Genomic DNA, 26,841 nt, shown 5'->3' on the forward strand with positions numbered 1-26,841 from the left:
CGAGGGGCTACTGGTGTGCAGGTTTCTGACCAAACTGTTAGAAACCGACTCTATAAAAGACCCAACGTCCTGTAGTGGGACTTGTGCTCACAGCCCATCACTGTGAAGCTTGATTAGCTTTCGCCAAAAAAACACTATATTTTCCAGGGAAGCCATTGGCACCTCGTCCTCTTTACAGATGAGAGCAAGTTCACACTGAGCACGTGACAGACGTGAAAGGGTCTGGAAACGCAGTGTTAAACGTTATGTTGCCTTCAACATCATCTAGCATGACCGATTTGGCAGAGGCATAACCTTGGAGGGCCGCACAATCCTTTATGTGATGGGCAATGGCACTCGGACTACTGTTAGATACCGGAAAAAAATCCTCCGAGCCAGTGTTAGACCTTAGGATGGTGCAAGGGCTTCCTTAGTCCCTCCTGCAGCAGGGCAATGCCCGGCCTCATGTCGCCTAAGTGTGCAGGCAGTTCAGTGATGACAGAAAGCACTGATGCTATTGACTGGCCCTCACGTTCCCCAGACTGGAATCCAATTGAGAACCTCTGGGACATTATGAATCAGTGCATCTAACGCCGCCAAGTAGCGCTACAGACTGTCCAGGAGCGCACTTATTTTCTCATCAACCGCCGTCTCATCAGGAGCATGCCCAGACATTGTCGGGAGTGCAAACAGGCACGCAGGGGCCATACACACACCTAAGTCACATTATGAGGTGTCGTGATAAAAATTCACGCATATTGGATCCCACTTTGATTTCAATTTCTTTACTTTGATTTTTGGGGCGAATTGGAATCAGGCCCCCTCAATAGGTTGATGACTTTGGTTTCCATTGACTGTTGATGGTCAATTTATATCAGTAAAGATTTTCAACTTTAATCTTTTGTTCATCGAGATCCGATATGTGATTTAAGTGTTCCCTTAATTTCTTTTGAGCAGTATAGATTTGGTAAAAGGCTTAGCTTTATCTACCTGATGATTCTCTGGGACATTGTGAATATCCTCTGGACAGTCCTGGGAATCAAGAGGACTGGGACATCTCTCTGTTGGATTTCTCCTACTGGATCCATCTGCAGGAAATAAACAGTGAATGAATAGATAAACGACTCTTAAAAAAAAAAAAAAAAAAAGTTTTTTTTCTTTTACAACCCTCCTCCTTACACGGATGATGAGCCATTAAATCCATCTCCTCTTCTGCTTCATCTTTAACCTCATCCTTAATACCAATCAGATTTTCGCCCTAAACAGACAAAGAAAAAAAAAGTTAAATAAAGTTGGGTTTAATTACTTTATGGTCATATTTTGATGAGACTTTAATGCCATCTACCTGAAGATTCTCTGGGACATTGTAATTTTCCTCTGGACAGTCCTGGGAATACAGAGGACTGGGACATCTCTCTGGTGGAATTCTCCTACTGGATCCATCTGCAGGAAACACACAGTGACTGAATATATTACTACTGTATATCTGTCTATATATCAGACACTTCTCTCAACACCTTTAATTCTATGTTTATTTATCAAAGCCTAAAAGGCGGATTTGCAGATAAAGCTGAAAGTGGTAGGGCTCAGAAACCACTTTTTAAGAGCCCTGGAACACCCTGGAACAATGACACCTAGAAGTGAATTCTAAAATTCATGGGAGGGACGCAGGGGTCAGACAAGATACAACTACTCCAATTTACCCTCCACAAGGGATGGGAAACCACGGAGGTGTTGGAGGAAGCTCTACATTTATATAACCCCCAAGTTTTCATTCCCTGGTGCGGTTATGGAGAATGGGTAAAAAAAAAAAAAAAAGATGATATATATATATGATTACATTTACTGGTAACGGTTTTTCTGTGAGCCCATGACAGCACCATGAGGGAGACTGCTTCCCTCCAGGACAGGAAACCGTATGCCAAGAATTATACGTATTTTTTTTTAAATAAAGACGACTCACACTGTCCTCAAATTTATACAATAATCAGCCAAAACTTAAAAACCACTGACTGGTGTAGTGAAGAACATGGAGGACATCGTTACAATGGTGCCTGACAAGGGGTGAGAGATATTGGAAAATTTGCTCTCCAAAAGGGCAGTTTGCGTACCATTCATTGTAAGCTCCGCCCTGCGCCCAGCGTGTAAGAAATGCACACACATTTAGTATCGCTGAAGTCGGCAGAATTTGCCAAATATCTATTCACTATATATATATATCATTTATTAATTTTCTACACAATATGGAAGCCCAACATGTTCTGAGAGAAACAAGACCAAATACATTTAGGTTGGAAGAATAATAGAACAATTTGCTTTTAAATTGGCACATGACTAAGACGTGAAAATAGGCCTGGTCAGGAAGGGTGGGGGGGGGGGGGGGTAAAGCTTCTGGTCAGGAAGCGATTCATTTTATCAGTGATGTCAAATGACCAAGACAGAGCATCAGCCTTAGTATTCTTCTCGGCTGGCCGGAAGTGCAACAGAAAATAAAATCTGGCAAAGAAACGCACCCATCTGGCCCTGTGCAGATTCAACCGATGTGCGGTCTGTAGATAGACCATATTCTTATGGTCCTTGAATATATGAGCACAAGATGCACGGCACCTTCCAGCTGACGTCTCCACTTTTCCAATTCATTGGACAGAAGCTCCCGATCTCCTATAGAGTAATTGTTCTCGGCAGGAGAATACAACTTGGAGAAGAAGTTGCAGGTTAGTCTTAACGGTAGGAGGATTCTTTTAGTTGAAGAAAAAAAAAAATATATTCTGCCTGTGGGGTCCAGTTCTTGGCATTTACTCCTTTCTTTGTTAGGGCAGATATAAACGGCCAGTAAAAGTTTGCAAATCCAAGGAAATGTTGGACTGCCCAAAGACCCTGGGGATGAAGCCAGTCCAACACAGCAGACACTTAGTCCAGGGGTTGAAAATGGATTCCGAAAAAGACGATATAACCGAAAAAGGGAAGGGCGGGGCTCTCAGACACATTTCTCCAACTTTACATAGAGCATGTTCTCCCACAGCCATTGAAAGACCTGATCAACAGGTCTCCGGTGTGTAGTCAAATCGGGCGTGAAAATCAGGATATCATCTAGACAGACCACCACATTGACATAATAGATCCCGGAAACTTTATTTACAAACTCTTGAAATACGGCAGGAGCATTACAGAGTCCGAACGGCATGACGAATTACTCATAGTGGCCATCACCAGTATTGAAGGCCATCTTCCACTCGTCACCTTCACAGATGTGGATCAGGCTGTATGCTCCGCGCAGATCAAGTTTGGCGAAGATCTTGGATCCACAGATCCTATCAAAGACTTCTGCGATCGATGGAAGCGGGTATTCGTTTTTTACAGTTATCTTGTTGAGACCATGATAGTCTATGCATAGGCGAAGAGATCCATCCTTCTTGACATGAAAAAAAACGTCTCCGGACGGTGAAGGAGACTTCCTGCTGAATCCACTTTTTAAGATAGGTTTTCTCGGATGTATTCAGAAATGGCTAGAGTCTCTGGTAGGGATGGTGAATAGACTTGACCTCGAGGAGTAGTTGACCATGGCAGGAGTTGAACAGGACAGTCAGAGTCGATGTCGTGGCAACGTTGCTACCTCTTTTTTACAGAAGACGTCTACGTAAGCCGAGTAGCTAGTAGGCAGACCCGACAGGTTCTGTGGCACAGGCGGGGCAGAGGTAGGTTCGATGTGTGCCAGGCACTCAGTACGTCAACTTAAACCCCACTAAAGGACTTGACTGGAGTGGAGTTTCAATCAAGGACGGAGGCGTGTAGCTGTAGCCGGGGAAGGCCCAGAAGCAAGGGAATAATGGAGACCGAAAAGGCATAGAAGGAGCTCCGTTCTATGAGAAGGACCCATATCTGCATAGTCAGAGGATGTGTGATAAACAGGAAGCCATCTATAGATGTAACAGGCAAGGGTCTCTCCAGACGATCAACTGGCAGGTTAAGGAGAGTCACACCAGGTCTTGACAAATTAAGTGTCCTGCGGTCCCAGAGTCAAGAAAAGCTTGGACAGTGGCTGAAGTATGACCACAATACAATTTCACGGACATGGCCAACTTTGGAGAGAGTGCTGAAATTTCCCCATCTTCACAAGGCAATTGCGCAGAAAATGGCTTTTTCCTCCACAATACATGCAGAGATAGTCTTTTGGCCTTTGCTGGCGCTCTTGATCTGTGATTTTGAATATCTCGACTTGGATTCTTCAGAAACCAGGGAGAGCAGAGGTCTTTGAAAGGAGCGACCTTGTGAACCTTTCATTCACGTATCGCTTTTTGGGGAAGTCCCTGTCTAGGGTCAATTCTCGTGGCCAGCGAGATGAGTGCATCCAGAAAGTAAGGCAACTCACAGCCTGCCAACTGTCCCTAATTCGGCCAGATAACCCCTGCCAGAAGGTTGTGACCAGTGCCTCATTATTCCAGGAAACCTCCGCCACCAGACCCCGGAAATGTGTTTCGTACTGACCCACTGTGGAACTGCCCTGGTGGATATTCAGGATGGCAGCCGATGCCGACAAAGTTCAACCAGGTTCCTCGAACACGGTCAGGAATGCCTTTAGAAAAAGTTGAAGACTCATTGTCTCTGGTCCCTTAAGTAGTCCTGAGAGCAACAGGGATTGGATAGGTGCATTAAAATTTTCACGCGAGCTGGAGACGGCCGGAGCACCCACACACTAGGGACACAGCAGCGGCGAGTAGGGAACACAGACGCCTGCAGGAGGCACAGGACAAGGTACGAGACCCGGCGCCAACGTTACATTGCGATGGCTAAGTGACTGGGTAAAAACCATCTCCAAAACGGTATACAGTGGTTAGTATCTACTAAAAGTGGTCCAAGAAAAGACAACCAGCGTCAAGGTCATGGATGTGCGTGGGGAGAAAAGGCTAGCCCATCTGGTCTGATCCCACAGAACTACTGTAGAACAAATTGCTAAAAAATGTAAAGCGGACTATCAAAGAAAGATGTCAGAACACGCAGAGCATCGTATCTTGCTGTATTTAGGGCTGTGTCGCCACAGACTAGTCAGTGCCATGTTGACCCGTGTCCTCCGGTTAAAGCTTCTCCAGGAGCACCAGAACTGGACCATAGAGCAATGGAAGAAGATGGCCTGGTCTGATGACTCACGTTTTCTTTTACATAAAGTGAACGGCCGGGCGTGTTTGCGTGTCACTTTCCTGGGGAATAGATGGCACCAGAATGCACTATGTGAACAACTACTGTAGAACAAATTGCTCAAAAAAAACAATGCTGGTGGCAGAGGTGGCGACATACTTTGGGCAATGTTCTGCCGGGAACACTTGGGTCCCTGGCAATTATGTGGATGTTATTTTGACACGTACCACCTACCTAAACATTGTTACAGATCAAGTACATGCCTTCATGGCAGCAGTGTTGACAAATGGCAGTGGCCTTTTAAGTAGAATAATGCACCCTGCTACTGCAAAGATTATTCAGAAACATGTTCAAAGTGTTGACTTCAACTCCAAATTCCTCAGATCTTAATCCGATCAAGCATCTGTAGGATGTGCTGGAAAAACAAGTCCGATCCATGGAGGTTGCACCTTACAACTTGCAGGACTTACTGCTAACATCTTATTCTAGATACCACAGAAACCTTCAGAGGTGTTGTTGAGTTCCATGGCTCAATGGTTCAGAGCTGTTTTGGGGGCACGAAGGGGCCTACACCATATATTAGGCAGGTAGTTTAAATGTTATTTTTGTGTATTTTTCTGCGGAATGAGCAGAGCTGGGTGGATACGATCAAGCATGGGCCGGGGGGGGGGGGTGCGTGATATATACAGCTGTGCTGGTGTGGCAGGGAGGGGGTCACATCCACCGCTCACACCACAGGCTTTATAGTCTTTGTCCAAGCGGAGGTTATTCACTGGCCACATCAGGTCAAGCGTATCCCACTTCCAATATTCCGAGGCCGAGATACAGTTTTGCAAGGAGTGAGTTCGCCCAGGAAAGTTCCAGTGATAACTGTCCATGCATGAACAGTTACATAACTGGAGCTTCTCAAAGTATCTATTTAACGGAGGCCTGTGATGGATGCCATATAGTGGCCACCCTATATAATGCACCAGCAATAGGTTCTTATTGTAAAAACATACGTTTTTTTACTGGACTCAGCAGGATGTTATAGTGTAGTCTATAACGCTATTCTATACCTTTTTTTTGCTGCATACTGACGTATATCAGCCCGACGGAGGCCAAAAAGATGGTTCAGTGAGATACTTCAGGTAATGCTTCAAGGTATGGTCATAAGATTGCTGATATACACTACCGTTCAAAAGTTTGTGGTCACCCAGACAATTTTGTGTTTTCCATGAAAACTCACACTTATATTTATCAAATGAGTTGCAAAATGACTAGAAAATATAGTCAAGACATTGACAAGGTTAGAAATAATGATTTTTATTTGAAATAACAATTTCCTTCTTCAAAACTTTGCTTTCGTCAAAGAATGCTCCATTTGCAGCAATTACAGCATTGCAGACCTTTGGCATTCAAGCTGTTATTTTGCTGAGGTAATCGGGAGAAATTTCACCCCATGCTTCCAGAAGCCCCTCCCACAAGTTGGATTGGCTTGATGGGCACTTCTTGCGTACTATACGGTCAAGCTGCTCGAACAACAGCTCTATGGGGTTGAGATCTGGTGACTGCACTGGCCACTCCATTACAGATAGAATACCAGCTGCCTGCTTCTTCCATAAATAGTTCTTGCATAATTTGGAGGTGTGCTTTGGGTCATTGTCCTGTTGTAGGATAAAATTGGCTCCAATCAAGCGCTGTCCACAGGGTATGGCATGGCGTTGCAAAATGGAGTGATCACCTTCCTTATTCAAAATCCCTTTTACCTTGTACAAATTTCTCACTTTACCAGCACCAAAGCAACCCCAGACCATCACATTACCCCCACCATGCTTGACAGATGGCGTCAGGCACTCTTCCAGCATCTTTTCAGTTGTTCTGCGTCTCACAAATGTTCTTCTGTGTGATCCAAACACCTCAAACTTCGATTCGTCTGTCCATAACACTTTTTTCCAATCCTCCTCTGTCCAATATCTGTATGCTTTTGCCCATATTAATCTTTTCCTTTTATTAGCCAGTCTCAGAAATGGCTTTTTCTTTGCTACTCTGCCCTGAAGGCCAGCATCCCGGCGTTGCCTCTTCGCTGTAGATGGTGACACTGGCATTTTGCGGGTACTATTTAATGAAGCTGCCAGTTGAGGACCTGTGAGGAGTCTATTTCTCAAACTAGAGACTCTAATGTACTTGTCTTGTTGCTCAGTTGTGCAGCGGGGCCTCCCACGTCTCTTTCTACTCTGGTTAGAGCCTGTTTGTGCGATCCTCTGAAGGGAGTAGTACACACCGTTGTAGGAAATCTTCAGTTTCTTGGCAATTTCTCGCATGGAATAGCCTTCATTTCTAAGAACAAGAATAGACTGTCGAGTTTCACATGAAAGCTCTCTTTTTCTAGCCATTTGGAGAGTTTAATCGAACCCACAAATGTAATGCTCCAGATTCTCAACTAGCTCAAAGGAAGGTCAGTTTTATAGCTCCTCTAAACAGCAAAACTGTTTACAGCGGTGCTAACATAATTGCACAAGGGTTTTCAAGTGTTTTCTAATCATCCATTAGCGTTTTAACACAGTTAGCAAACACAATGTACCATTAGAACACTGGATTGATGATTGCTGGAAATGGGCCTCTATACACCTATGTAGATATTGCATTAAAAACCAGACATTTGCAGCTAGAATAGTCATTTAGCACATTAACAATGTATAGAGTGTATTTCTGATTAATTTAATGTTCTCTTCATTGAAAAAAACTGTGCTTTTCTAAGTGACCCTAATTTCTAAGTGACCCTAAACTTTTGAATGGTAGTGTACATAGCTATCAAAATAATCATATGGGCCATTAACAGAGGAGTATCAACTACGAAACATATGGTGGATATGTGTACTGCAGATAATACAATAATGTTAGTAGATGACAAGAATTTCTCTTTGTTTTTGACTAAACCTTTTTTACCTTTTTTGCTTTCTCACCACATTTCATTTTGGGCTGAGCTTTTGTTGGATAACATCTGTATTTGGGTCTAACGCACTAAGGCTTTATTCAGACGAACAGGAAAAACGTCCGTGCAACGCGCGTGATTTGCACGCGCGTTGCACGGACCTATATGTGTCTATGGGGCCGTGCAGACATGTCCGTGATTTTTCGTCAGCGTGAGTCCGCTGAAAAAAAAAGTCACGATATGTCCGTTCTTTCTGCGTTTTGCACGCATCACGCACCCATTGAAGTCAACTGCGTGATTCGCGCAACAGCTGTCAAAAGGATGAATGTAAACAGAAAAGCACCACGTGCTTTTCTGTTTACAAACATCCAAACTAAGTGTCTTTGAGAAGAGCGAACCCGGACAACCGAACTTCACCGGGTTCGGCCGAACTAGTTTTGGCCGAACCCGACAAAAAAAATTTCCGGTACGCGACGTCAGGAGATAGTCACTGTCCAGGGTGCTGAAAGAGTTAAACTGTTTCAGCACCCTGGACAGTGACTTCGGATCCCAATATACATGAACGTGTAAAGAAAAAAAAAAAAGAAGTTCTGACTTACCGATAACTCCCGGCTTCTTCCTCCAGTCTGACCTCCCGGGATGACAATTCAGTCCAAGTGACAGCTGCAGCCAATCACAGGCCAAGCACAGGCTGCAGCGGTCACATGGACTGCCAGGTCATCCAGGGAGGTGGGGCCAGATGTCGAGAGGCGCGTCACCAAGGACGCGTCACCAAGGACGCGTCACCAAGGCAACGGCCGGGAAGTTCTCGGTAAGTACGAACCTCTTTTTTTTTTTTTTTTTTTTAACAGGTTGCTCGATATGGTGATCGGAATTCACTGTCGAGGGTGCTGAAAGAGTTACTGCCGATCAGTTAACTCTTTCAGCACCCTGGACAGTGACTGACGTCGACTAGCCTCATCTCTATGATGGCGGCTGCGCGAAAATCACGCAGCCGCGCATCATACACGGATGACACACGAAGCTGTCAAGTGGTTTTTGCGCGCGCAAAACGCCGCGTTTTTGCGTCCGCAAAAACGCCACGTTCGTGTGAATCCAGCCTAAGGATCAGGGGGCCACAACTTTTTGTCTTTAGTTTCAGACATGGATAATAGTGCAACAGTCACGTAAGATCCTATTTACTGGCTTTTAATCTTGAGCTGATGTCATCTAAAACCTAAAATTGTACTACTTAACCCCTTCCCTCCCCACCTTCCAAAAGCCATAACTTTTTTATTCTTCCTTCGATATAGTCGCATAAGGGCTTTTTATTTTTTAGTGGACACGTTGTAGATGTTCAAGGCATTATTTATTGTACTATGTAATGGTGGGAAACTGGAAAAAATGGGGTGGAATGGGAAAAACTCAGTGATTCCCCCATTGTTTTTTTTATTTTGTTTTTATGGCGTTCAACGTGCAATAAAAATGACATGTTATTCTGCAGGTCAATAAGATTACGGCGATACCAAAATTTTACTATCTTTAAAAAAAAAATAATATATATATATTGTTTCGCCATATTCTGAGAGACATAACTTTTTTAGGTTTCCGTTGATTGAGCGCTGTGAGGGCTTATTTTTTTTTTTTTGTGGGGCGAACAGTAGGTTGTATTGGTATCATTTGGGGTACATTAGACTTTTTTGTACATCTTTTGTGGGAAATGAGGTGACCAAAAAAAAAGTGACGTTCTGGCACTTTCATTTTCTTTTTTGGCGTTCACCGTGCGGGTTGAATGATATAATGTAATAGTTCAGGCTTTTAAGGACGCGGTGATACCAGTTATGTTAATATTTTTTTTCTTACATTGCTATTGAGAGATGAAGAGTTTTTGTTTTTTTTTAACTTTTAATTTATACATTTATATCTATATAAATAAAACAAAAACGTAGGGAACTTGAACCAGCGTTTGTTGAATCACTTTCACTATATACTGCAATACGAATGTTTTGCAGTATATCGTGATTTTGACTTGCTCATATAAAGACCTGCCTTGTATAGAAGTACAAAGATGTCAGACCTGGGGCCTTCATAAAACCCCAAGACTGCCATGACAACCATCGCTTCGCATGGTGGGTGATGCAATGTCAGAGGGGGCCGCCCCATTTCTACCAGTTTTAAAGGCATGGTTCCTTTTAACAGTCGCATATAAAGGGGTTAAACAAGCAGGATCCGCTTCTTACACTGAAGTGTCAGCAGTTTCATACAGCGGACATGCTGAACTTATGGAGCGTGCTCAGCCCATGAACCCCCTCCATACTCCCCCACCGTATATATAGGTCGAATGTCAGCAACGGGTTAAAGTTAACCTGTCAGTAGGTTTGGAGCCACTAAACCACCAGTATGCAGTTATACAGCCGGGATTTAGTGTTCCAAACTAGGGTTGTAACGATACCAGAATTTGGACTTCGATACAATTCGTGTAGTATTGCGATTTCGATGCCAAAACGATACTTTGCCAACAGTAACAAAGAAAAAAAAATTTCTTCCATTTTCTGATGTGAGGCGCGTGGTGTGATGAATTTTGAATGTGCCTCACATTAATAGTAATTAACCCCATCATGTTTCTCAGTCATAATGGACAACATTGGATTAATGTGTAAAGTACATGATGGGGTTAATTACTATTTATGTGAGGCACGTGGAGGTTAAATTCATCACACCTCGTGCCTTAAATTCATAAGTTACATAGTTAGTACGGCTGAAAAAAGACACATGTCCATCAAGTTCAACCAAGGGACGGGAAAAGGGAAGGAAAAATTTCTACACATAGGAGCTAATATTTTTTTGTTCTAGGAAATTATCTAACCCTTTTTTAAAGCCATCTACTGTCCCTGCTGTGACCAGCTCCTGCGGTAGACTATTCCATAGATTCACAGTTCTCACGGTAAAGAAGCCTTGTCGCCTCTGCAGCTTGAACCTTTTTTTCTCCAGACGGAGGGAGTGCCCCCTTGTTTTTTGAGGGGGTTTTACAAGGAACAGGATTTCACCATATTTTTTGTATGTGCCATTAATATATTTATATAAGTTAATCATGTCCCCCCTTAGTCGTCTTTTTTCAAGGCTAAATAGGTTTAATTCTTTCAATCCTTCCTCATAACTTAAATTCTCCATGCCCCTAATTAGCTTCGTTGCTCTTCTTTGTATTTTTTCCAACTCCAGGGCATCCTTTCTATGAAGTGACAGAAAGAAGTTTTTATTTGATTTTTTTATAGCGTACACATCATAAATGACACAAAAAAAAAAATTGTTGTGCAGGTTATTACGTCCGCGCCAAAACCGAAAATGTGTATATTTTATGTATTGAGACTTGTTTTAATGTTTATTGTAAAAAAAAAGGTGTATGTGAATTTTTTTTATTTAACAGTATTTTAGGGTTTTGCGTTTCTATTTTTAAATTTTAATGTACTGGCATAGATCTATATGCCAGTATAATAGCCCATGTACGGATAGGTCAAGGGCAGTTGTTAGGACATACCTAATAGAAATTAAAGTAAGACAGCCCTGGGGTCCTTCAATGGACCATGGGCTGTCTGCCCATATATGGTATGTTCCTCAATTTCGTCACAGGGTTTCGTCGCATTTGGGGAAATAGTGGCAGAGATGAGCGGGGCTGCGGCTGTGTAATACAGCCATTGCCCCGATCCTGACAAATGCGGGTGCGGTCAGCATGAGGTGCTGCGGCCGGCGCTGCGCTAATGAGCAGTGGCGCAGACACCAAAGACATAACAGGAGGGTGTTTTGCAGTGTGCCCGCCATGTTCTGTCTTCACTGCCGCCGCTCATTAGTGCAGCGCTGGTCGCATCACATCATGCTGACCGCGCGCACACTTGTCAGGACTCAGGAGCGGGGCAATGGCTGTATCACACAGCCGCGGCACCACTCTTACATTCATGTTTTACTATGCTAAGCTGTGCGGCGGCACAGCTTAGTATCGAAATACACTAAATAACGGTATCAAACCGTTTGAGGGTGCACGGCATTGAAGTTTCGATGCATCTTGCATCCCTATTCCAAACCTGCCAACCTCTAAAACGGACATTTAGGTAATAGTTAGTAAAGTAAGCTACAACTTACCGAAAGGAGGCCCGGTAAAGAGTCCAGAAGCACCGAGAGTGCATGCGCATATGAAGCTGAGGACAGTATACCTTGCTCCACTTCGCATGCACAGTGAACTGTCCTCAGATTTATGTAAGCATGGTGCATGAACCCGATGATGCTCCGGAGCTCCTTTCTCTAAATTGTCATTTACTTTACAAACTCTTCCCTAAATGTCTGTTTATGACATGGGCAGGTAGTGAACACTAGACCCCGCCTCTATAAACGGCATGATGGAGGTGTGGTAGCTCCAACCTACTGACAGGTTCCTTTAACTATTATTGGCTGATCAAGTTCACTAAGTTTGTGTGAACATCTTCTGTGATTGGATATCAACGTATTTATGTCCAACCGAATGCAGGGGAAGGGGGGCATTTTTTTAATGGTTTTCAAAGCCAAAATCCTCTACATCATTAAGGGATTAATATGCAGTAAAGGGGCAAGAATTATACACCAACTATTTTTATAGGAGGCAAATTAAATATCTACAAATAAAAAAAGTTACACTTTCTGTCATTAATATAAACGGGTAGCACATATGGAGAGTGTTTTTTTCTCTTTTAACTGAAGAAGTGTCTACTAGCAGAACGTCTTATCCACGTGTAGAAGAGTAGACTCCAGTATTAGTAGATCTCACACTGAACCTGCAGAACATATTTCCACACAATTGTCATGGCTGGTGTTCCCACATGGTAGAACTTTACACTCCTTATGGTGGAGAGATTATAAGAGCAGCGCAGATCAGTCACTGGTTATATAAGAGAATGTTCACACACACAAGCGACTGTCCCACTCATCTCAAATCCAAGAACAAAAAACAACCACATTCAGATATATGGAAATTTCGACAACAAATCTGCCGCGTGTGAACATACCCTAGTGCAGCACTGCAGCAAAGCAAGGAACGTGATCAGAGATCAGGAATCACATGTCTGTGTATACTCCACATGACTATTAACACTTCAACAAAAAATATATAAAATTATATATCTCACCTTGTGATGTGTGCAGTTGGTAGTTCTCAATCATGACCTCCTCGTACAGATCCTTGTGTCCTTCTAGATACTCCCACTCCTACATACAGAAATAGACAGTGACATCCTGACACCTTATAGGAACCTGACACACACAATGATACAGTCATCACCCAGACACCTCCAGTGCTGTTACTGTAGAATTTCCCAGCAGTGTCACCTCTCCAGTCAGCAGTTCAGTCATCTTGTAGATCAGTTCTAAGATCTTCTTCTTATTGTTCTTCTCATGTATCCGGGAGTGAGGGGGTGGCTCTGTGACGGGGCTCTGACTACGGCTCCATCCTCTGGACTCATGGAGATGGATGATGGGAGTCGTACCGTCACCCAATGTCTTCTTCACCATTATGTACTCCTGTGTATGGAGAGAGACACTTAGGCCCTGTTTACAGAGAGTTTTTTGGCGCGGATTTTGACGGGAAAACAGAGTTGGAATCAGTACGAAAAAACTTCCAAAACGGCCTCCCATTGATTTCAAAGGGAGGCGGAGATCTCTTTCTGGGGCGGCTCTTAGCCACGAGACACGCCGCGAAAATCCCTGAAGAAATTTTAAACCACATTTTTCTGCCTGCAAAAAACAGTGTGAAAAGGGCATTAGAGAAAAAAAAAAAAAATCCTTCCAGACTCCAAATCTGGAGATCAGAATAACTCCCTGGATCAACAAGCCATCTCCAAAAATCTATGACACTCAAGAAAGACATCCAGGGACCTTTTGAACTATTTTAGAGAATTCACTGTGACAATTTCCTCAGACAGAGAGATCCATAGTGTGACCACTCTTACAGTAAATAACCCCTTTTATGTTGGTGTAGAAACCTTCTTTCCTCTAGACATAGTGGATGCCCCCTTCTTAAGGTATGGTCACATGGCTTACTTTCAGCCATTTTGAGGGTATATCTCTCCCACGGGGAGTTTTTTTACGCAGCCGTTTGTAAAAACGGCACGTAAAAAAATGCCCTGTAAAAAGTGCATGTCACTTCCTGAGCCATTTTTTGGAGCAGTTTTTCAATGTCTCAATAAAAAAACAGCTCCAAAAACGTCCGCAAAAAACGCATCAAAAAACACTCGGTGCTTTAAAAACGGCTGAAAATCAGAGGCTGTTTTCCCTTGAAAACAGCTCTGTATTTTACAGCCGTTTTTTTGTTTGCCATGTGAACATAGCCTTATAGTTACAATTCAATATGTTCCCCTTTCCTCCAGGAAACACAAAAGAATTTTGTACCGCCGAATATAAAATAACTTTCCATAAATCAAAAGCACAGGCGAAATAAATCATTTTATCTTTTTTTTTTTTTTTTTACAGAAAAAGGCATCTCCTTCTCCACTTATCATACTCTCGCCCCCCGCCCCCCCCACGTAAATGTTCACTCAGATTTCACTGATAGAATCCGTAGAGCAGAGAGGAATTTCTCAACTTGAGGGATCAGGTAATAGCTGCCCATGCAAGTCTATGGAGAGAGGAGGGGGAGGAAGAGACTAATTGCGAACATTTTCCTATACACAGCACACAGAGAACATCCTGATCTACTATGTCTATCTCTCACATATACTCAGAAACAGCAGCAACATTAAGGACGTTATACAGCAGTAATGAGTAGAGTAGCTGAGAATCCAGCATTGGGGTGAGATATAACACTTACTAGAATCAGCAGCATGGAGATTACACAGAAGTAATAAGCAGTGTAGCTGTGAAACCAGCACTAACGCTGGGGAAGTAAAACACTTACTAGAAGCAACAGCTTCTCTGTTTCTCTGCAGCTGCTCCCTCCTCCACAAGGATATAATATTGGGGGCGAATATATGAACCATGGGCTCTCCTCCTGCCGTCATCTTCTTTTTAGATGTCATCCTGATCCTCCTGGTTCCTCCTACTTGTCATTCTCATTGCTCTACATTACTATTGCTGCATTGGTGACCTGACACATAACTGACCATATTGGTGGCTGATCTTCAGCTTTTCTGTTGGTGGCTTCTTGATGTCACTTGGAAGGTCTGGACGCTGTTATACAGGACACTGGATTCTTCCTATTATGTATTGTCCCTTCCCTATGTGTGACTTGTTCTATAATATAGAAAAGTTTACCTCTCCGCTCAGCAGGTAGATGATCTCCAAGGTAAAGTCTAATATTCTTCTGCTCATCTCATTCCTGTCCTTGTCCATCCTTGGTGGGTCATTCAGGAGAAGGAACGTTGTGGAGGAGAAGATGAGAAAACTGGAGGAACTGGAGGATCTAGTACTGCAGACGTCTTTATGAAGAAAGGAGAAGATGGAAATCACACAGGGGATAACATCATGACTCCTGACAACTGGTGGATACTGGGGAGACATTGCTGACATCTCACAAGACATGGTGCACACTACGCAGTCAGTGTTTGATATGAACTGTGAGGTTCTGAAGCAGCTGAGGTGACATTGCTTATAAAGGGAACATGCAGTGTGATCACTTATTATCATGTTATAACGCAGGTGGAGCAGAGTGATACATTGCTTTGTGGGATAAGATTCAGTATAGACTTGTATTTTACTCATTTAACCCCTTCCTGCACAGGACATTTACCGCACCTAAGTGTTTGGGAGGGGGCTCCTCTGCAAGACCATCCTCACTTTGAGATTGTGGGGTAATGATAAATTGAATATTTCAATTGTGTACAGAAAAAAAATAAAAAAAAATTCACCTTATAAAATGTTTTATTATGGATTTTTTTATAAAATATAAATAATTTTTATCGCCCCATAAATAATGTGCGGACTTATAAACAATGATATTTTACGACTTTTCAGCGTGAAGTTTAAGGAGTTCAGAAACATTATTGTAAAGTGTCTTCCCATTTGCGGTCAGGACTGGATGACATTATTCGGGATGTTAAGAGTTATTCCAGAGAGACCCCCAACACGAGGGCAACGTCTCCCCCCGAGTTTATGTGACAGCGAAATACGGAGTCAGACTTGTCTCACCACTGAAGTTTGTTTCCACCATGGTCATAAAAAACCGATCCTGGAATTATAACAAAGCTACAAATAGTTAGTCTTGTACAGATAATGGGGTGTACACTAGTAAGACAGATATAGATAATAATACATCATGTCATTTATCTCATCTGTCTGAACTTGGTGGTTTAAGTGGCTTGTGATATAAGTGGAGTTCTAAAACCGGAGTTAAAAAGAGGAGTTAAAGCCCCTGTAAGTACTCGTCTCTTGTCTTCTTTTCTTTTACTTTGACAATTTTTCACTGTTTTGTTGTAACTCGGATAATGGATAGCAAGATTGGAGCTTTCTTCAGTGCACAGTTTGCCATATGTATGCACGACTGGAGCCGGAGTTCCAGGGTGAATACCTCTGTGGCAGATGTGAGCATGTTGGTCACCTGGAAGCACGTATTAGAGATCTGGAGGAGCAGAATGCAACACTGAGGAAGAGAGACAATCTTGAGCGGAGCATGCTGCTCACGAAGCATGCAGTTAGTGGGTTAGAACTGGAGGGTGAAGACATGGGTGAGCAGGATCAGGCAAGTAGCTGGGTTAATGTAGTTACGGGCAGTAGAACGGGGTCCAAGAAAAGGAAGGCCAATCCGGTTTCTGACATTCCAGGCAAAATTGCCAAGTTGGGTGATGATGCGAGGGGGGGGGGGGTCGGTCTCAGAAATGGCAGCCCTAGTGGATATTGATCTCCCTAACAGCCGGTAGAACAGCCCAGCTAGTAGTCAGCGGGATGGTAAAGCAGGTAAGGCAAGACAATTGATAGTTGTAGGGGATTCTATAATCAGGAAGACGGATAGAATAATTTGTCACCGAGACCGCCTCAACCGAATGGTTTGCGGTCTCCCTGGTGCCAGGGTTTGGCATGTGGGGGGGGGGGGGGAACGGGTGGATAAATGACTGGGAGGGGCTGGTGATGATCCAGCTGTTGTGGTCAATGTAGGTACCAAACGACAGAATAAATGGTAGGTGGAGGAGCCTTAAGAAAAATTTTAAAGAACTAGGCTACAAGTTGAAGGGAAGGACCTCCAAGATTGTATTCTCAGGAATACTGCTGTGCCATGCGCATCCCAGGAAAGACAGCGGGAGCTCAGGGAGTTAAATGCATGGCTTAAGTCTTGGTGTAGAAGAGAAGGCTTTGGGTTCCTAGAGCACTGGGCTGACTTTTCATTGGGGTACAAACTGTATTCTGTAGATGATTTGCACCTAAATGGAAGGGGGTCTGCTGTGCTGGGGGGAGAGCATTCTAGCTGGGGTGGTGGAGTATTTAAACTAGGGCTGAGAAGGGAGGTCAATATAGAAAATAAAGGGGTAGTCAGGTTAGAGAGGGGTCAGACTATATTGGTGGGGGAGAAAGACTGTGGAGAGAGGACTAGGCAACAAGATAAGGAGACGGAGATCCTTTTATTACAACACAGCAATGAAAAAAAAAATGCCCAAATAATGTCAAATAATCACATGTCCGATACTGAAAGTGAAACATTTAAGGGCAAGTTAAAGTGTGTGTTCACAAATGCCAGAAGTCTAGCAAGAAAAATGGGGGAGCTAGAGGCCTAGGTACTGGAAGAAAATATAGATATAGTTAGTGTTGATGAAACATGGCCGGACTCTTCACATGATTGGGCTGTAAATCTACAGGGTTTTACACGGTTTTGGAAAGACAGGGCAAATAGGAAAGGTGGTGGTGTATGTCTGTATGTGAGAAGTGATATGAAGGCGGTTTTGTAGTATGTCTGTATGTGAGAAGTGATATGAAGGCGGTGGTGTATGTCTGTATGTGAGAAGTGATATGAAGGAGAGTGTGAAAGAGACAATAGTGGGTGAACATTGTGAGGAGGTTGAAACTTTGTGGGTGGAATTACAAAGGGAGGTAAACACTGGAAAAATTACTTTTGGTGTAATCTATAGACCCCCCAATATAACTGAGGAGATGGAATGTCAGCTATATAAACAGATGGAGCGGGCTGCACAGGGGGGGGGGGGGTACTGTAGTGATAATGGGAGATTTTAATTACTGGGATATTAATTGGTGTCATGGTTCGGCTTCAACTGCAATGGGGAGACGTTTCCTCAACCTGTTGCAGGAAAATTTTATGAGCCAGTTTGTGGAAGACCCGACTAGAGGTGAAGCTCTGTTGGATCTGGTCATTTCTAATAATGCAGAGCTTGTTGGGAACGTCAATGTTCGTGAAAACCTTAGTAACTGTGATCACAATATAGTTAAATTTTACATATACTGTAAAAATCAAAACACAGGCTGGGAGGGCAAAAACATTTAATTCAAACAAAGGCAATTTCCCCAGGATGAGGGCTGCAATTCAGGATATGGACTGGGAAGAGCTCATGTCAAATAATGGGACAAATAATAAATTGGAGATTTTCAAATCTACTTTGGGTAATTATAGTGCAAAATGTATTCCTATAGGTAACAAGTATAAACGACTAAAATTAAACCCCACATGGCTTACACCTTCTGTGAAAGGGGCAATACATGACAAAAAAAGGGCATTAGAAAAATACAAATCTGATGGTACATCTGCAGCCTTTGTAAATTAAAAAGAGCTTAATAAAGTCTGTAAAAATGTAATAAAATCAGCAAAAATATAAAATGAAAAATGAAAGGAAGGTGGCCAAGGATAGCAAAACAAATCCCAAAAAATTCTTAAAGTATATAAATGTAAAAAAGCCAAGGTCTGAACATGTAGGACCCCTAGATAGTGGTAAGGGGAGTTGGTCACAGGGGATCAAGAGAAGGCAGAGTTACTAAATGGGTTCTTCAGCTCTGTATATACACAACAGAAGAAAGAGCAGCTGATGTAGCCGGTGCCAGTGCTGTTAATATATCAGTTAATATACTGAATTGGATGAATGTAGATATGGTCCAAGCTAAGTTAAATAAAATAAATGTACAGAAGGCCCTGGGACCAGATGGTTTACACCCTAGAGTTCTTACAGAGCTTAGTTCAGTTATTTCTTTCCCCCTCTTCATAATATTTAATGACTGCTTAAAGTGCCGAGGGACTGGCGCACGGCAAGTGTGGTGCCTATTTTCAAAAAGGTAATATAAAAGGGTAGAAAAAAGAGGGATATAACCACGGCGCTGCTACTCAATAAGGATGCAGGAGTAGATAATAATATTTATTAGTAGGCTACGCGTTTCAATGCCGCACCGGCATCTTCCTCAGGCCACATTGTTGTGGCCTGAGGAAGATGCCGGTGCGGCATTGAAACGAGTAGCCTACTAATAAATATTATTATCTACTCCTGCATCCTTATTGAGTAGCAGCGCCGTGGTTATATCCCTCTTTTTTCTACCTTTATATTACCATTATTGTACGGTTACACCTTTGTGTGACCGTTGGGGATTTCGGCAGCAGCACTTTTACGATCTTCATTGACTTTGAAGTGATTGACCTATTCATTTGTGGTAAGCATCCATTCGTCTTACCCTGATTGTCTGATTGGGCTTACTCACACTATGTGGCGCCGTGTTTGTTTTTTTGTATTTTCAAAAAGGGCTCTAGGTCTTCCCCGGGTAATTATAGACCAGTAAGCTTAACATCCATCGTGGGGAAAATGTTTGAGGGACTATATACAGGATTATGTGACAATAAATAGTATTATAAGTGACAGCCAGCACGGTTTTACTAAGGACAGAAGTTGTCAAACCAAGCCGATCTGTTTTTATGAAGAGGTGAGCAGAAGTCTAGACAGAGGGGCCGCTGTGGATTGTGTTTTTGGACTTTGCAAAGGCATTTGACACTGTCCCTCATAGACGTCTAATGTGTAAATTAAGGACTATAGGTTTAGAACGTATCGTTTGTAATTGGATTGAGAATTGGCTCAAGAACCGTATCCAGAGAGTTGTGGTCAATGATTCCTGCTCTGAATGGTCCCCGGTTATAAGTGGTGTAATCTTAATCACAATATACTGCACTACATTAGTATTACAGTGTATTGTACCGGCGATTTAATCAGCATTAGTTCACGTCCCCCAGGGGAGGAATACAATTTGTTAATAGTAGTCAAATAAAGTTTTTAGTTATGTACAAAAAACTAAAAAAATAAACTTCTAATTTTTTCCCTAAAGTAACGTTAAAAAAAAAAAACAAACTAATAAACATACCTGGTATCACCGCATCCGTAAATGTCAGAACCGTTACAATATAAAGTTTTTTACCCGTATGGTGAACGCTGTAGAAAAAAATAAAAAGCTAGGACCGCAGTAAAAAACAATTTTTTATAAAAAGTGATCAAAAACTATAGCTGGTCCCGTAAAAACAAGCCCTCACCCCGCTCGACCCATGGAAAAATGAAAAAGTTCTGGCTCTGAGAATTTGGTGACACAATACAATTTTTTTTTTAACAAATTTGTTTTCTTCTTTGTAAGGCTATATTCACACGACAGTGAATAAAAAATGGCCATTAAAAACTGATCAACTGCATCACCGTGTCTCCAAATTTTCATCCATTTCCAGGCCATTCGTTTTTAACCCCTTAAGGACGCAGCCTAGTTTGGGCCTTAAGGATCAGAGCCCATTTTTCAAATCTGACATATTTCACTTTATGTGGTAATAACGTCGGAATGCTTAAACCTATCCAAGCGATTCCGAGATTGTTTTCTCGTGACACTTTGGGCTTCATGTTCGTGGTAAAATTTGGTCGATATATTCAGTCTTTATTTGAGAAAAATTGCAAAATTTAGAGAAAATTTAGAAAAAATAGCATTTTTCAGAATTTAAATGCATCTGCTTGAAAAACAGACGGTTATACCACCCAAAATAGTTACTAGTTCACATTTCCCTTATGTCTACTTTAGATTGGCATCGTTTTTTGAACATTATTTTATTTTTCTTTGACGTTACAAGGCTTAGAACATAAACAGCAATTTCTCATATTTTTAAGAAAATTTCAAAAGCCTTTTTTTTAAGGTACCTGTTCAGTTCTGAAGTGGATTTGAGGGGCCTATGTATTAGAAACCCCCATAAAGCACCCCATTTTAAAAACTAGACCCCTCAAAGTATTCAAAACAGCATTTAGAAAGTTTTTTAACCCTTCAGGCATTTCACAGGAATTAAAGCAAAGTGGAGGTGAAATTTGCAAATTTCATTTTTCTTTCTGAATTTCAATTTTATTCTATTTTTTTTCTGTAACAAAGAAGGTTTTACCAGAGAAACACTACTAAATATGTATTGTCCAGATTCTTCAGTTTTTAGAAATGTCCCACATGTGGCTCTAGTGCGCTCGTGGACTAAAAACACAAGTCCCAGAAGCAAAGAAGCACCTAGTGCATTTTGGTGGTGCTTTTTTATTAGCATATATTTTAGGCAGCATGCCAGGTTTGGAGAGGTGTTGAGGTGCCAAAACAGTAGGAATCCCCCAAAACTGACCCCATTTTGGAAACTGCACCCCTCAAGGAATTAATTTATGGTTATTGTTACCATTTTGACCCCGTAGTTTTTTCACAGCGCGTATTTGAATTGGGCTGTGAAATTAAAAGAATGACAATTTTTCCAATAAGATGTAGTTTTGTCTCAAAATGTCTTATTTTCACAACGAATAAAATACCCCATTTTGTTGCCAAATTTGTCCAGAGTGCGGCAATACCCTATTTGTGGCCATAAACTGCCGTTTGGGCCCATGGGAGGTATTAGAAGGAAAGGAGCGCTATGTGTTCTTTGGAGCCCAGATTTTGCTGGATTGGTTTTCGGGTGCCATGTCGCATTTGCAGAGCCCCAAAGGTATCAAAGCAATGGAAACCCACCAGAAGTGACCCCATTTTGGAAACTACACCCCTCAAGGAATTCATTTATGGGTGTTGTGTCCATTTAGACTCCAGTTTTTTCACAGAATTTATTTGAATTGGGCTGTGAATTTTAAAAAAATTTTTTTTTTTCCAATAAGAGGTAGTTTTGGCTCAAAATTTCTTATTTTCACAAGGAATAAAATATCGCATTTTGTTGCCCAATTTGTCCTGAGTGTGGCAATACCCTATTTGTGGTGATAAACTGCAGTTTGGGCCCATGGGAGGGCTCAGAAGGAAAGGACCACCATGTGGCCTACTGGGAATTTTCTGGTGCTAAGTCGTGTGTGCAGAAGCCCCTGAGGTATCAGTACAGTTGAAACCCCCGAGAAGTGACCCCGTTTTAAAAACGACACCCCTTAAGGAATTCATCTAGAGGTGTAGTGAGCATTTTGACCCCACAGGTATTGTGTAAAAGATAATGCGCAGCAGATGGTGCAGAGTGAGATTTGCAATTTTCTATATATATGCCATGTCAGTGTCCGATATATTGTGCCCAGCATGTGCCACCGGAGACATACACCCCATAAACTGTAATGTGGGCTCTCCCGGGTACGGCAGTACCCTACATGTGGCTGTTATTAGCTGCCTGGGCACACGGCAGGGCTCAGAAAAGGACCACCATTTGGCCTACTGGAGCTTTTCTGGTGCTAAGTCTTGTACGCAGAAGCCCCTGAGGTACTAGTACAGTTGAAACCCCCAAGAAGTGACCCTGCTTTAAAATCTACACCCCTTAAGGCATTCATCTAGAGGTGTAGTGAGCATTTTGACCCCACAGGTATTGTGTAAAAGATAATGTGCAGCAGTTGGTGCAGAGTGAAATTTGCAATTTTCTATACATATATGCCAATTCAGTGCCCGATATATTGTGCCCAGCATGCGCCACCGGAGATATACACCTCATAAACTGTAATGTTGGCTCTCCCGGGTACAGCAATACCCTACATGTGGCTGTTATCAGCTGCCTGGGCACACAGCAGGGCTCAGAGGGGAAAGATGAGGAGGGGTAAGCTGTGCGAAGTGGATCAGAGCGAGTAAAACTGGGGTAAATTAAAAATAAAGGGATGGATGATAAATTTTAAAACACTCTTTCATACAGAGCCCTGGTTTTTCGGGACACGCGTCACATTGATATATTGTGTCCTTCCTTATCCCCCTCTTATAGCAGACTCTGCACCTCTTTTGACTTTTTCCCTTCTTGCCAGTTTGGGGAACTTCTCCTAAAAAGTGTTGCCCTGGTACGATGCCTGTGGCCCCGCTTTCAGAAGTACTGTAAGGCTTCAGGACTTGATCTGACAAGTCCACCCCTCCCATGTACCTATTGTAGTCCAGGATGCAGTCTAGTTTGGGGGTCCCTGTACTGGTACCTCGTACAGGTACATGGGTACTGGTGTGACATCTCCCTGGTCTTGTACTTGACACACAATATGTTGCTGCTAGATTGTGCCCTGCTCTCACCCCTTCTGAGTGTTTGCCCAAGCAGAGTCTTAGGGAGGCCTCTCAGATTTCTTCTAGCAGTGCCGCATGCCGCAGGACTTCTGGAAGCGAGGCAGTTGAAGAGTGGGACGCTGGTATAAAAATTATCCAGGTAGAGGTGGTGACCCTGGTCCAGCAGTGGGTGCACCAAATCCCACACAATTTTTGTATTAACTCCCAGTAAGGGGGGGCATTCTGGGGGCGGAGTACTGGTGTCCTTCCCTTTATATATCCTAAATCTGTAGGTATACCCTTATGCACTCTCGCACAGCTTATACATCTTCACGCCATACCTTGCCCTCTTACCCGGCAGGTACTCGCGGAATTGAAGCCTCCCTTTCAAATGTACCAGGGACTCATCAATAGAAATACACTTCTCGGGGGTGAATGCTGGGAAAACCGGGCACTGAAATGGTCTAATAGGGGTCTCCGTTTATACAAACGGTCAAAACTGGGGTCATCTCGGGGTGGGCACGGCTCATTATCAGTATAATGTATGAAGCAAAGTATTGCCTCATTTTTATTTTATTTTTTAGGTTACAGTTCAGTTCTGAAGTTGCTTTGAGGGGCCTATATATTAGAAACCCCTATCAAACACCCCATTTCAGAAACTAGACCCCTCAAAGTATTCACAACAGCATTTAAAAAGTTTATTAACCCTTTAGGTGTTTCATGGGAATTTAGAGCAAAGTAGAGGTGACATTTAATTAATTTAATTTATTAGGCACCATGTCCGGTTTGAAGAGGTCTTGTGGTGCTAAAACAGTGGAAACCCCCCAAAAGTGACCCCTTTTTGGAAACTAGACCCCTTGAGGAATCCATTGTAGTTTTCTTGGGGTGCATGCGACTTTTTGATCAGTTTTTATTCTAATTTTAGGTGGCGTGGTAACTAAAAAAACAGCAATTTTACTATTGTTTTTTATTCAATTTTTTTTACAGCGTTCACCATGCGCTATAAATGACACATTCACTTTATTCTGCGGGGCGATGCGATTACGGCGATACCTGATGTTTATAGTTTTATTTTATGTCTTATGGCGTTTGCACAATAAAATACATTTTGTAAAATATAATTTATTTTTTGTGTTACCTTATTCTAAGAGCCAGAACTTTTTTATTTTTCAATCAATAAAGCCATGAGAGGACTTATTTTTTGCATAACTAACTGTAGTTTCGATCAGTACCATTTTTGAGTACATGCAACTTTTTGATCTCTTTTTATTCCATTTTTTGGGAGATGAAGTGACCAAACAATTGTGATTGTGGGACGGTTTATTATTATTTTCTCTTACTGCGTTCACCGCGCGGGATAAATAACGACATCGTTTTGTAGTTCAGGACGTTACGGACGCGGCGATACCAATTATGTATAGTTTATTTGTTTGTTTATATATTTTTATTAATAATAAACAACTGATAAGGGAAAAAGGGGGACTTTTACTTTTAAATCTTTTATTTTCTTATTTTTACACAACTTTTTTTTAACTTTATCACACTTTTTTTACTTTGTCCCACTAGGGGACTTGAGGTTAGGAGGCCCTGATCGCTATTCTAATACACTGCACTACATACGTAGTGCAGTGTATTAGAACTGTCAGCTACTCACTGACAGCAAGCATAGTGGGTCCTGATTTTGTCGGGACCCACTAGGCTTCCGTCGATGGCGTAGCAAGAGTCCATTGTTAGGATTCTGGTTGCCATAGTAGCCATCACGGCCCGCTATCGTGTAGCAGGCCGGCGATGGCAGCTTAACCCCTAAGAAGCCGCGATCGCTATTGAACGCGGCTTCTAAGGGGTTAATCGGCGGGGACCACCGCGATCGGTCCCTGCACACTAAGCTGTGATAGCGTGCCGTCAGAAACAGCAGTTATCACAGCTCAAGCACGCGCCGGGATTAAATGGCGCCGTGTTTACTCAGGTCAGTACTATTACTGACCTGAGCGCGAACGATGTACTTAGCGCGACGTAATAGTACTGACCTGAGCGCGAAGGGGTTAATGACCGGTAAAAAAAAAAAAAAAAAAAAAAAAGAGAAGATGAATTTCATTGGTCAGGCTTTTTTTGTCCCAGCCCCCTGAAAACACCCAAAGGAAGGTCATTGTCATGATTGTTTCACAGCCCCCCGGTGGATAATGCCACACAGACCCCCTGTATATGCCACACAGACCCCCTGTAGATAATGCCCCACAGACCCCCTGTATATGCCACACAGGCCACCTGTAGATAATGCCACACAGCCTCCCCGTAGATAATGCCCCACAGACCCCCTGTAGGAATTAACAGGGACTGTCTCTGTAAATTCTGGACAGTCCCGGAAAATTCACTACAGTTGACCACTATGTACAATGCCCCCTGTACTAGCGCCACGCTACCCTTGTAGTGAGCGCACCAATACACTACATATAACGTTCGGCTGCCCTACATACTCACTGATGCAGCGCCATCTCTCGTCTTCTTCAGGTGCGGTCTCTCGTCTGCTCAGGATCTGCCAAGGTGGCGCGATGACATCATCGTGTCGTTTTTGCCAAACCCGTGAAGACAAGAGACCGCACCTGAAGAGGTCGGCGCTGCATCGGTGAGTGTCATCGTAGTTCCCTTGCAAATCCCCACGTCACAGATCAATATTTCACGGTTGTTACATGTATTGACAGACGGTAAAAACGGATCCATTGACTTCTATGTAGGCCGTCCGGCCGCGAAAACAGCCAAAAATAGGACATGTCCTATGTTTGGACGGCCATTACTCACGGGCCGTTAAAAAAACCGGCCGTGTGAATACACCCATAGAACATCATTGTTCTGAAAACGTCCGTGCGATGGCCGTTTTTCACTGTCGTGTGAATATAGCCTAAAGGTCGTACATCATGGAAAAGTAGAAATTTGGTATCGCTGTAATCGTATTAACCTACATTTTTACCAACACGGTGAACGCTAGAAAAAAGGAAACCGAAAAAACATTGGGAGGAATCAGAATTTTTTCCCCCCATCTCACCCCACAAAAGGTTTTTTCAGTTGCAGTGACATTATGTGATACTTTATAGGACGCCCCGAAAAACTACAACTCGTCCCGCAGAATCTAATCCTCGCACCGCCGCACTGACAGGAAAACAAAAGTTATAGATTTGATAAGACAGAGAGGGAAAAATGAAAACCGTCCTGGTCGTTAAGGGGTTAACCTGCGGTGCGGATTATAGACACGCAGGATATCGGACTTATACCGCGGATTCGCTTCGCATTTGTTGCAGAATTCCACCATTAAGTTCAATGGGAAAGTCAAATTCTGCAAACAACGCCATTGTTCCCAGAATCCTCTGCGGCTCAACCGCGCGTTCACAGCAACGCTGCAGGTTACACGTATAGAAAGAAGTAGTGTCACGTGACCACTGCAGCCAATC

General features: G+C 42.8%; 2 protein-coding genes across 2 annotated transcripts in view; one reads left to right on the forward strand and one right to left on the reverse strand.

Moving 5' to 3' along the window:
- LOC142666194 (uncharacterized) overlaps positions 1-13,734 on the reverse strand; it is a 42,063-nt gene extending 28,329 nt beyond the window's left edge. Inside the window, exons 1-5 of the mRNA XM_075846205.1 lie at positions 13,355-13,734; positions 13,156-13,234; positions 1,325-1,422; positions 1,159-1,237; positions 970-1,067 (exon numbers count right to left, since the gene is read on the reverse strand). Coding sequence (XP_075702320.1) covers positions 970-1,067; positions 1,159-1,237; positions 1,325-1,422; positions 13,156-13,234; positions 13,355-13,660 — 660 coding nt within the window. The 5' untranslated portion in view covers positions 13,661-13,734. The remainder of the gene's footprint in view (positions 1-969; positions 1,068-1,158; positions 1,238-1,324; positions 1,423-13,155; positions 13,235-13,354) is intronic.
- Positions 1-26,841, forward strand: part of LOC142663708 (uncharacterized) — a 225,059-nt gene that overhangs the window by 128,999 nt on the left and 69,219 nt on the right. The window lies entirely within an intron of this gene.

Source organism: Rhinoderma darwinii, chromosome 1, assembly GCF_050947455.1.
Source record: "Rhinoderma darwinii isolate aRhiDar2 chromosome 1, aRhiDar2.hap1, whole genome shotgun sequence".
In the NCBI taxonomy this organism is placed as follows: domain Eukaryota; kingdom Metazoa; phylum Chordata; class Amphibia; order Anura; family Rhinodermatidae; genus Rhinoderma; species Rhinoderma darwinii.